The sequence below is a fragment of the Furipterus horrens genome, unplaced genomic scaffold (genome assembly GCF_987537825.1).
Source record: "Furipterus horrens unplaced genomic scaffold, mFurHor1.1.pri manual_scaffold_12, whole genome shotgun sequence".
Classification (NCBI taxonomy): Eukaryota; Metazoa; Chordata; class Mammalia; order Chiroptera; family Furipteridae; genus Furipterus; species Furipterus horrens.
In genome coordinates this window covers 51,401,983-51,414,713 of record NW_028327182.1, presented here as the reverse complement: position 1 = coordinate 51,414,713, position 12,731 = coordinate 51,401,983, and the positions used below count along the sequence as shown (strand labels likewise).

Below are 12,731 nucleotides of genomic sequence, written 5' to 3'. Positions count from 1 at the left end.
TGCCCTGACCTGGCTCCACTGCTGCCATCTCTGTTGGAGGAAGGGGACCATGGAAAGCAGGGCAGCTTCCATGTCTGGGCTTTTTTTACCCTTGGTGATGGTAGGTGCTACACAACAGCCACAGCCCTTTGCACTGCTGCTTTGCACTGCTTCTTCACCCGTCTCTGGGCTCAGCCTCAGTTTGTATTAGCCACTCAGACCAGAATGCTGCCTCTGCTCCTCCATTTTGTCGAGTGGAAGTTGCAGCCGGACCCTCCACTGCTGCCAGATCTGCTGGGGTCATGAAAAGCACCAGACTGGTCAGACTGCATCTTCATGTCTCCCCTTCATGCCTCCTGCCTCTCTGGCTCACCCCAATATGCACACCTTCAGATGTCTCAATGTACAGATCTCTCAGATGTGTTTGTGTATTAAGCAGGGAATTCTTTGTTGGATTATATTTGTCAAACTTGTAAGATTAAAGGGGAGAGACCAAGAGGTTTTCTCACTCCACCATGATCTTGATGTCATTCCTTCTTCATTTCTTTTTGATGAAAAATTTGTTTGGGCCCTGGCCAGGTAGCTTAATTGCTTAGAGTGTCATCCCAATACACCAATGTTGCAGGTTTGATCCCCAGTCAGGCAACATACAAGAACCAACCAATGAATGTATAAATAAGTGGAACAACAAATCTATGTCTCTCTCTCTTAAATCATTTTTTTTAAAGAACCTTTTAAAGATTTATTTTTTTGCACATTCTATATCTCTTAAGCATTATCTGTTGTCTGTTGGATCTTATGATATTCTTGGTTAGATTCCCTTACTGAAATAATCTTTTTCTTTTATGTCTAATTCTCTCCTTATTTCTAGCACCTTATTTCTGAGTTTTTCTAATTCTGTTTTATAACATTCTTTCATATATTACTTCATTTTTTGAGATACAAGTTTTACCTGTTTTGTAAGTATGGCTCTTTAGCAGGTATTTAACATCAACATTCTACTCTTTATTCTCCCATTTCTTATAGCATGGGATTTGACGCCAATCCTTTACTGTTGTTCATTTTATAATAGGTTTTCTTGAACTTTTTCAGAGCAAGGGACAGGTCAGGATAGATTTTCTAGCTTTACTACTATAGCCTACTTCTTCTGTTGTTCATTACAAAGTGATAAAAGAAAATACAGTTCCTATATTCTGAGATTTGGCTTTGTCTCACTAACACACTGTTATATGGACCTTCTCTTTCCTCTGCCACAGTATGTCTGTCTTGCTTACTTAGGGATTCTTCTCTAAAAAGTATGTTTTCAGTTGAGGGCTTTGTCCAACAAGGGAAACTTCATTATTGAGTGTACGTTCATTATACCTTACAATGTTGCCATGTGCAAAAGATCCCTTCCATTTGCAGCTATTCTTAAATATCCTTTCTAAACTTTAGTGATTCATAATTTTGAGCTCTCCTGTCTTCAAACCCATCGGTTGCTTTATTACTTCTGCCTTTGTTTCCTTCTGCATACATGCTCATACCATGTGAGCCTATAATTTGTAAATTCACCAGATTCTGCTTATATTTGAGGGTTCGTGGGGAAACCTTTTGTCACCCAATCTTGTAGATTTTGTCCATGGGGTTCTAGTTTGGGTGTCCTGAGGATTTTGGTAGTGGTGGTGGGGCGGGGGGGCGGGGGGATGAATCCAGGAGATTAAAAAATTTGTTGAGGTTTTATTCAAGACAACAAGAATTTGCATTTTTAAAAGAACACTGGCTGCGTTGTGCAAAGTTGATTCAGTACACAGAAGGAGACAAGTTAGGAGGTTACTGCAGTAATCCAGATGAGATGATCGTGGCTTAGTCTAGGATAGTGGCAGTGGGTCTAGGTTTAAATCCTGTTTTGGTGACTTGTTAGATATCAAAGAATGAGAGTATGAGTAGATGTGGATGATTTCCCAGGATTGGGATTTTGCAACTGTGGATGATTGTACTATTTCCTGGTATAGGTGTTACGGCTACATAGGCGAGATTGAACACTCTGAAGCGGTGTATAAAGTTAAGCAAAGGATTTTTAATAATGGCCAGGAGTTGGGCAGACCCTGAGCTGGTCTTTAACATGCTCCAACCTACAATGGAGTCTAAACGCAGGGTTTTTATACTCATGCAGTCTCTTTGTTTCTTCTTTGGCGGGAAACAGCCTTAGGAAGAGGGGGCTGGGCCGGACTGCAGGAATGTCTTGGCAGTAAACAGGAACAGAAATTCGCAAAGCTGTAAGGTTATCTCCCGCGGCCGCATAGCTCTTCAGCCAGGGACGATCCCTGTGAAGAAATCTGTTTTCAAAGGGCTAGACATTCTGCAAAGCACAACCTTCACAAATGTTATAAACCAGACACAAGTAAATGGAAGGTGATAGAGGCTGAGGTGCTTTTAGCTTGTAAATTACTAATTGCTATAACACTCCTTCTTACATTCCTTTTTCCAAGGCCTTTTAGCAAGTCCTAGCTACTTCTTACAAAGAACATTTAAAGCCCTTACATACTTACATATTGAAACTTTTTACAGGGAATATTTGGTGCCCCTACATAGGGAATGCTTGTGGAAAAGTAGGTGGTATTATATTTGGGGGAGGGGAAACTTGAGAGGCACCAGGTATGGTATCCGTAAGCATGCTGAGTTTGAGGCCTTATAACAATCTATCCTCTACCCCTAAACACATACATATGCACACACACACATTTTAATCATTCAGGGAGCTTTTTCCTGACCTTCTGATCAGGTCTTCTTCCAATATACAACTTCATTATTTACTTTCTTAACATTTAACATTTGTGTTACTGCTTATTGTTCCTGTCTTTTCTACCAGACCAGCTGTTAGCAAACTGTTTCCTTTTTCTTTTTTCATATTAATTTTGTTTGAAAACTCTTCCGCTATATTTGTTGTAAAAAGGTTTACTATTAAAATTAAAAGAATACACATTTCTGATACTTTGTCTTGGGTTCTGGTTTCTTTGATATGGCGGCTGAGGGAAGGACAGACTGTGTGGCCCTACCAGGATGAGAAGCCAAGCTTCATGTCAGGAGTGGGGTTAGCCTTTAGGGTAGACACTTTTAGGTGTTCTGAGATGGAGTTTCAGGTGAGGATTTCTTCCAGGTGCTCTGTCAGAGGCAGAGGCAGCCCTAGGATCCGGGGGTAGGGGGTGGTTGTCTTTTTAGGAACCATAGGAGGGATCCTTTTTTCCAGGCCTAGTCCACATGTTCCTGCTGCACATCCCTTGGACTGTAGACTGGCCAGGCTGCCCACTTCATTTCTGGACAAGTCCTTTGTATCTTTGCTCATTGTATCCTTCTGTCTAGTAGACTTGTGAGATGTTAGCCTTCTCTATGTCTCGGTTGCTTCCTGTCCTTCTAGACCATAAGCTCCCATGGAAGTAAAGGTCACCATTTCGAAGCACCCTGGCAGTGTCTGGCACACAGTAGTGTTTGTGCAGTTGATTGGCAACTACCCCTCTGACATTGCCAGAAATAGAGTTGACCCTGCGTCCTTTACACTGGGTCCTTCACTCCCCATTCACCCTCCTACTCTGACATGGCAAGGAAGGCCATCGTTCAAGAGCCTGTGAACCAACGCTTCCAAGCCTGCTGCCTGAATTCAGACTCTTCAATCTGTTCATCCACACCTGCATGAGTACAGACTGGCAAACTTTTTCTTAAAAGTATTTCAGACAGTAAATATTTTAGGCTTCAGTAACCAAGAAACAGACATGAGTGTATTAATGTAGATACTTAATATCATTTATAATATAATCACTTAAAATTTAAAAACCATTCCTGCCAGATTTGGCCCACAGGCTGCAATTTGCTGAGCACTATCCTAGGCTTTCTCCTTGTTGCCGGCGTATTGCCTGGTGCATTTTAGATGACTTAATTATTTTTTTATTGAGTGAATGAATATTGTACTTCTAGATTTGGAGCTCAGGTAAAAGGGCTGAACTATACAGATAGACATTAGGGAGTGGTCATCAAACAGTAATTGAATATACAAGAGTAGATGAGATCACTTGGGAAGAATGTAAGGGAGGAGAGAGATGGAGACTTTTGCTAGGATTCAAAGAACAGAGTAAGTCATGACTAACTCAGAGGTACCTGTATCATATACAGAAGTCAGTGCCTGCTGCTAACTGACCTAAGGCAATTGGCCATTTACACTCATATAGTTCTTTTTGGATGAATAAGAGGTCTTTAACTATTAGAGATAGGTGAGGGTAATAGATTTTTTTTCTTAGATTTTACTACCAGTGAGTTACAATAAGCCATAGACAAAATTCTGCTACTTATACAAACATTTATTAGCAAGCAGTCACAAAAAGTCATACAGCTTTATCTCTGCATTTAGCCCTTTTAGACTCTACTACCTTGCAATAAAGCTTCAACCATAAACAGATACCACAAAGATCTGACTAGGATTGCATCACAGAATCCTCCAAGAAAGGCTGGGACACATCATCAAAAGGAGGCCTAGACTCAGACACTCCTCTGAAGATAGACTGGAGGGCTTGCCAGATTCTTAAACTGCAAATAGATAAGATTCAAGGCACTTGTGCAGTATTCCTAGTCAGTCCATATATTTTGAACAGTTCTATTTCAGCAATAAAAAAGTATTATCAACATCTTTTATACTGATTAACAAACCAGTGTCTAAATTCAGATGTTGATATGTGAAGCATTTACTGACTGGGAGCCAACTCCTGATATGGTTCTTCAAATGCTAACTATCCTTCTCTGAAGTGTAGCTACCTAATTTTAGGCTACTTTAGAAGTTAGGTCACCCCTATCCATGCTGAAGTACTTTTATGTGAATTACTCTATAGCAGTAATTTGATCATATTTTGGAGGGGATATGCTGCCTGGATCTTTTTTTTTTTAATGTACCATCTTATAAAAATTCATAGTAATTAAGTGTAGTAGCTATTTCACTGAAAATGTTTTTTCTTCTCAATTCTAGTAACAATTGAATTAGATATTCATATAGGCAAATTTTTAACAGTGGTTCAGTTCTAATCTTCAAGTGAATAAAGAAAGCTTACAGAGTTATCAAGTAACACTATTTATATTGGTATTTGAAGATTGCTCAACATTTATTACCATTTATATTATGAATTTATACAGAAAGGATTCTGTATTAATAGTATTTTTTAATATGTTTTATTGATTATACTGTTACAGTTGTCCCAAATTCTTTTCCCTCTGCTCCCCTCCACCCAGTGACCCCTCCTCCCTCCAGTCGTCCCCCCTTTTAGTCCATGTCCATTGGTTGTGCATGTAGTTCTTCTCAACCTCTTCCTGTCTACTCCATTCCCTCCTACTATGCTTCTTAATTCCTGTACCATCTCCCTCCCTTTCCCCCTTCCCCCCCCCGCTAACCTCCCCCCAATATGTTCCCCATACCTATAATTATTTTTCCACTCTTGTTCCCTACTTAGTTTGCCTTTGTTTCGATTCCCTAGCTTATCTTGTTGGCTGTTGTGATGCAGTTTTCATTTTAATGTTTGTAATTTTGATCCTCCTTCTTCTAAACCAATCCCTTTAACATCTCATATAATAGTGGTTTGGATCTAATGAACTCCTTCAGTTTTACTTTGTCCTGGAAGCACTTTCTCTGCCCTTCTATTCTGAATAACAGTTTCGCTGGATAGAGTATTTGTGGCTGTAGGTTTTTGCTTTTCATTACTTTGAATATTTCTTGCCAGTCCCTTCTTGCCTGCAGGGTCTCCTTTGAGAAATCAGCTGATAGTTTAATTCTTTTCTTCTCTCTTGCTACTTTTAAGATTCTCTCTTTAATTTTTGACATTTTGATTGTAATATGTCTTGGAGTGGTTCTCCCTGGGTCCAGTTTTTTTGGAACTCTGTGCTTCCTGGACCTGTAAGTCTATTTCCTTCCCCAAGTTGGGGAAGTTCTGCTTCATTATCTTTTCACATAATTTTTCTATTTCTAGTTCTTCTTCTTTGCCCTCTGGCAATCCTATAATTCGAATGTTTGTTTGCTTATAGCTGTCCCAGAAGATTCTGAACCTCTCCTCGTGTCTCCCTTTTGGTTTCCTCTTTCTGCACTGGTTGACTGTTCCTTCCCTATGTTCCGATTTATTGATTTGATCTCTGGTTTTCCTTTTCTCACCACTTGTCTCGTATGTGTTTTTGTTTGTTTCAGTGTGACTAGCTTTCATTCCTTCCCCGTCTTGTTCCAAATCTTTTGTTAATTTTGTAAGCCACCTTATGACTATAGCTCTGAACTGAGCCTCAGAAAGATTTCTTATTTGCTCATTGGTTAGGTCCCTCATCTGCTGCTTGGTGAGCTGCGTCACCGGGATTTCAATCATGGTGTCTTTCATCCTGTCAGTTTTCTGTTTACCTTTGTCTCCTGGGCAGGCTGTAGGGGGTGGCGCTCCATGCACTCATCACTACCCCGCAACCAACGGCCTTTTCACTGTATGTGGGGCTTCGTGTGGGGGAAGGGGTCCAAGATGGATTCCTGCCCTTACTCTCCACTGAGAGACCGGAAGGCTCCTTCCCCAGGGCCTCACCGTCCAGGGCAATGGGGCGGGTCTGCCTTCCCCAGCATTGGAATCGTGAGCTGCCAGGTTTCGACTGCAGCCGGGATTGCTCCCCTGGCGTTTCTCGCTGTCCCACCGCTATCCCTGCTGCTACCGCAGAGAGCACAGCCCGACCTTTCTGTTCCGGTTCCAATTTCGCCCCTTCTACCCAGCCAGACGAGCACCGCTGGTTTATAACTTCATATGTTGGGCTTCCATGTAGTTTTATTTTCTGGAATTTCTGGTTATCTTTGGTTTTGAGGTAGTTGTGTTCCTACTTAGTTGTGGAGGGAGACAGACCATGTCAGTCTAAGCCTCCATTTTGGCCGGAAGTCTATTAATAGTATTGAAGTCTGAACAAAAACATATTAAATGTAGAATTAGACTTAAAGCTCTTTCTTTTTACTGTTGAACCCTATTGGTGATAATAATTTTATCAATGCATCATTCCATCACATTAAATGAATGCTACTAATTTGGATTTTGTTTTGCAGTTTTGTGTATACTTAAATATGCCTATATTTAAGCATAAGTTTATATGTAGATTAATATTTCTATATGATTTGGCCACCATGGGTTTTTCCCCCTAAAAGGGGATTACTTTATGACTACAGTTTAAGAAAACCTTAGAGATACCATAACAAAAGAATTAAATAAAATAGTATGATGAATCTGACAGTATATTAAAATAATACATCATGGCCATGTAGTCTTTATTAAAAAAATATAATAATTTTGCCATACTTGTTGGGTTGGCCATAAAGTCTGTTTAGTTTTTTCCATAAAATAAAAGACACATTTTTCATTTTCACCTATAACTTTTATTGATTTGGATATTTTGAGTATGTCAGCTACATCCTACGTGGTTTAACATTGATTGTTCTTCATTACTATCTCGATTTGATTGCTATCACATTCATCTTGTCTGCCCGACCAGCGAGAGATTTCCAGCATGAAACTTCGCAAACCACTTTTCACACGTTTGATCAGTCACAACACCTTCTCCATACACTGCACAAAATTTTTTGTGTGTTTCAGTTGCTTTTTTATCTTTCTTGAAATAACAAAGCATAATATGACAAAAATGTTACATATTTTCTTCCATCTTCAGTAATGGCTACACAGAAATTCGCCAATTTTGATGTTTTTTTAAATGCATAATAATATGACAACTGTGACAATAAAATCTAAATTGTTTCAAATTAAGTCAAAGACAGCTAAATGCTACTAGAGCCATCTTATGGGGAAAAAATGAAATTTTTGAACAACCCAATGTATATGTAATAAAATAATTCATTATATCAGTACATCAAGGGGAGAGGGGATAGTTAATTATTTCAGTAATTTCTGATAAGACATGCCTGATAAAGAATCTTAGGAAATAAGGATACTTTTTACCTTCTGATACAAAATATTTTCCCAAACTCATTTTTATTTTCATGTGATTTTAAGGCCATGGCAGCAAGTTGTTTACTTTTTTAAAAATGTAAATATTTTAGAATAGAACTCATTGGTTGCAAACACCAAAAACCAGTCTTGCTGACTTAGGCAAACAATAATTTATTGGAAAAATATGGGGTACTTCATAGAATTAGTAGGGACACCAGATAACTGGAAATAGAGCAAGTCCAGGAGATAGGCATCATTATACCTGGTCCTATGATGCTTTCTTTTTTTTCTTTCTTCCTACTTTGCTCAAGGTTCAGAGTTATGGGGGGGGGAGAGTTCTGTTCATGTGTTTGAGCCTCATGCCCTAGTTAAACCAGTAGAGATACTTTAATATGTAGTTCCGTCAAGAGAGAGTATACAATTCCTCTCAAAAACCTAGGTGAAGTTAAAGAAGGGGAATAGATTCTAGGCAACCAAGCCTCACTCCTACTTCCCACAAAATTAACCAGTAGATATCCAGTAAAATAATTTAGCTTTTTAACCTCCTATAGTTTATTATTTAAAGTCTAAAACTGACCAATCCATATTTCTTAAGAGTAAATTACTTCAAAAAAGTTTAAATCTTAAATGCATAAGACCTTAATTTATATACTAGCAGTACCAATATTTAGATACTTATGTATTCTTTTTCTTTGTAGACAATGCGAAGACACAGAAATGAAGTGACAGTTGAATTGCGAAAGGTAAGAATGATTTGCTTTTAATGAAAACAAATTAGGAGCTTCTGGTATTAAAATTACAATTTGAATAATGAAATAATGTGGCAAATTAGTGGTCATTCTTAAAACCATATAGCATAAAAATATATTATTTTTTATAAAATTTGGGAGATATCTGTAATTCCAGTGTTCTTTTAACTGCATACCTTCTTCGTGGCTACTTACATATTAACAATGATCTGGCAATCATATTTTTAAAAGATTTTTAATATCTTTGGGTCATGTGTACCAGAGATGTGAACTAAGCCTAATAAAATGAGTAAGGTGATCTCCTTGTGAATTTTAACATGTTAGTCTTACCTTCTTTTGGAGTTTTTATTAATGTATACATGCAAAAAATTCAACATATCTTAAGTGTACAGCTTGATGATTTTTTAAAAAGTGAACACTTCTGTGTAACCAGCTACTGGATCACGAACATTACCTGTCTCTCAAGGACCCTTCTTGAATACTATTGATACTTTCCCAAAGGTAACCATTATCCAGGTTTGTTACACTATGAATTATTTTGCATATTTTGAACTTCATAAAAATAGAATGGTGTGTGCCCTTTTGTGTATGGTTTTTCATTCATGTGAAGATCATTCTTCTTTACAAAGGTAATAAGAATAAACTTGAAATTAAGTATTTATTGTCATCTGTTGACACTACACCAGCTATCTCTAGATGGGGCCTTTATTTTTCCTTACTATTTCATGCTTGGAACAAAGCTATAAAACTTATATTGGCCCTCATGTTATTCAGATTCCTCCTTTTTAAAAAACTTTTTATCCCTTCTAGCATGCTTCTAAATTTAAGCTGTTTACTTGTGTTTGGTTATTTATTCCTCCTATTATGGTAGTGCTGTCCTCTGGAGTTAATTTATTTTTTAAAATTTAATCTTTATTGTACTTTTTTCCCATTATCATTTAGTCCCCTTATACCCACTTCCGCCAGCAATCATCACACTGTTGTCCATGTCCATGAATCCCTTTTCCTTTTTGCTTAACCCCTCTACCCCAACTAGCTGTCATCCTGCTCACCATGTAGGAGTCTGCCCCTATTTTCCTTGTTAGTTCAGTTTGTTCATTAGATTCCACATATGAATGAAATCATATAGTATTTGTCTTTCTTTGGCTTATTTCACTTCACATAATATTCTCCAGGTCCAACCATACTGTCGCAAAAGGTAAAAATTCATTTTTACAGCTGAATAATGTTCCATTGTGTAAATGATGGATAGTTGTTTTATCCACTCATCTACTGATGGACACTTGGGCTGCTTCCAAATCCTGATAATTGTAAATATACTGCAGTGAACATAGAGGTGCGCTTATCTTCTTTCAAATGAGTGTTTTGGGTTCCTTCAGATATATTCCCAAAATTGGAAACACTGGGTTAAAAAAGGCAGATCCATTTTTAATTTTTTTTTTTATTGTTTTCAATTACAGTTGTCCCATTTTTCCTCCATTGCTCCCCCAACATTTTAAATTTTTTGAGGTATCTCCATACTGCTTTCCACAGTGTCTGCACCAACCTGCATTCCCACTAATAGTGCAAATTCCCCTTTCTCCACCTCCTCACCAGGACTTGTTTGTTGATTTAGTGAAGATAGCTGTTCTGACAGGTGTGAGATGATATCTCATTGTGTTTTTAATTTTCATCACTCTGATGATGAGTGATAGTTAGCATTTCTTCATATGTCTATTGGCCATCTGTATGTCCTCTTTGGAGGAATGTCTATTCAAGTCCTTTGCTCATTTTTTATTAGGTTGTTTGTTTTTTTGGTGTTGAGTTTTAGAAGTTCTGTATGAATTTTGGATATTAACCCCTTATCAGATGTATCAGCGAATACATTCTCCCATTTTGTGGGTGTCCTTTTATTTTGTTGATGATTTCTTTTGCTGTGCAAAAACTTTTTAGTTTGATGTAGTTGCGTTTGCTTATTTTTTTCTTTTGTTTCCCTTGCCTGGAGAGAGATATCCAATAAAATACTGCTACAAGTAATGTTCCAAGATTTTGCTGCCTATATTTTCTTCTACTATATGGTTACGGGTCTAACATTTAAGTCTTCCATCCACTTTGAATTTATTCTTGTGTGTGGTGTAAGAAAGTGGTTTAGTTTCCTTTTTTTTGCTTTTTTTCTGCTAGTTTATTTAATAAATAAATATAAAATAAATAAATATGAAGGAGTGGGTTTATTTCAGGGTTCTCTATTCTGTTCCATAGATCTATGTGTCTGTTTTTATGCCAGTACCATAACTGTTTTGATTACTGTGGCCTTAAGAGTATAGCTTCATATTAAGTAGCGTAATTCCTCCAACTTTGTTCTTTCTCAGGGTCACCGTTGGTATGGTGGGCCTTTCATGGGTCCATATAAATTTTTGAAAAAATGTTCTAGTTCTGTGTAATGCATCATTGGAATATTGATAAGAATTGCATTGAATCTATAGATTGCTTTGGGTAGTATGGACATTTTAATGATGTTAATTCTTCCTATCCATGAACATGGTATGTGCTTCCTCTTATTTGTATCTTCTTCTATTTTTTCAGTTTCTTGTAATTTTTCAAGTACAGATCTTTTACTTCCTTGATTAGGTTTTATTGTTTTTGTAGCAATTGTGAATGGGATTGTTTTCTTCATTTCCCTGTTAGTTTATTATTGTCATGTAAAAATGCAACAGATTTTTGGATATTAATTTTGTATCCTGTAACTTTCCTGAATTTATCAGTTCTAGTAGTTTCTTGGTGGAATCTTTGGGCATCTCTATGTACAGTATCATGTTGTCTGTGAATAATGACAGTTTTACTTCTTCCTTTCCAATTTGGATGCCTTTTATTTCTTCTTCTTGTCTGATTGCTGTGGCTAGGGCTTCCAGTACTATATTGAATAAGAGAGGTGAAAGCAGACATCCCTGTCTTGTCTCATTTCTTAAGGGGAATGCTTGTAGTTTTTGCCCCTTGAGTATGATGCTGGCAGTGGGCTTGTCATATATAGCCCTTATTATATTTAGGTATGTTCCCTCTGTTCCCACTTTGCTGGGAGTTTTTATCATAAATGGATGCTGGATTTATCAAATGCTTTTTCTGCATCTATTGATACGATCATGTGGTTTTTATTCTTCCTTTTGTTTATGTGGTGTATCACATTAATTGAGTTATGAATGTAGTACCAACCTCGCACTCCTAGAATAAGTCCCACTTGATCATGATGTATATCTTTCTGATGCATTGCTGTGTGCGGTTTGCTAATATTTTGTTGAAGATTATAGGTTCTGTGTTCTTCTAGAATGTTGGCCTATAATTTTCTATTTGTGTGGGGGGGGCTTTATTTTTTTATGTTCTAAACATATTTATTGATTATGCTGTTACAGTGTCTCAATTTTTCCCCCTTTTCCTTCCTCTGCCCAGTACCCCACTTTCCTCAAGCAATCCCTCCCATTTGTTCATTTCCGTGGGTGGTACATGTAAGTTCTTTAGCTTCTCTCTTTCCTATACTATTCTTAACATCCCCCTGTCAATTTTGTTCCTACCAATTATGCTTCTTAATCCCTGAACCCATTTCCCCCATTTTCCTACTTCCCCCTCCCAGCTGATAACCCTCCAAATGATCTCCATACCTGTGATTATGTTCCTGTTCTGGGTGTTTTCTTAGTTTTTTTTTTGTTGTTGTTGTTATTGTTTTTTAAATTCAGTTGTTGATTATTGTGAGTTTGTTGCCTTTTATTGTTTGGGTTTTCTTTGTTTTTGTTGTGGGGGGTTTTTGGTGATAAAGGAAAGGAGTCTTTAATTCAAAAGGTGCACAATTTTGGAATAACAGCTCTCCACCTGCATTAGTCGCTTAAGCCTATTAATTAAGGCTGATATCTTTAACTCTTTAGTTACATAGTTACAGCTTTAATGACTTAAGCTTATCAATTAAGGCTGAACTCTTTAACTTCTGAATTCCTGTAACATTCCCCATGTCAGTTATTTGTTTAAATAATTTATTTTTTTTTTTTGTTTGTTTGTTTTTAGAGAGAGGGGAAAGGAG

At 37.4% G+C, this 12,731-nt stretch overlaps 1 protein-coding gene across 1 annotated transcript in view; it reads left to right on the top strand.

Moving 5' to 3' along the window:
• The window catches only part of KPNA3 (karyopherin subunit alpha 3), a 152,373-nt gene that overhangs the window by 62,623 nt on the left and 77,019 nt on the right, over nucleotides 1–12,731 (top strand). The window contains exon 3 of the mRNA XM_090258288.1: nucleotides 8,639–8,683. Coding sequence (XP_090114414.1) covers nucleotides 8,642–8,683 — 42 coding nt within the window. The 5' untranslated portion in view covers nucleotides 8,639–8,641. The remainder of the gene's footprint in view (nucleotides 1–8,638; nucleotides 8,684–12,731) is intronic.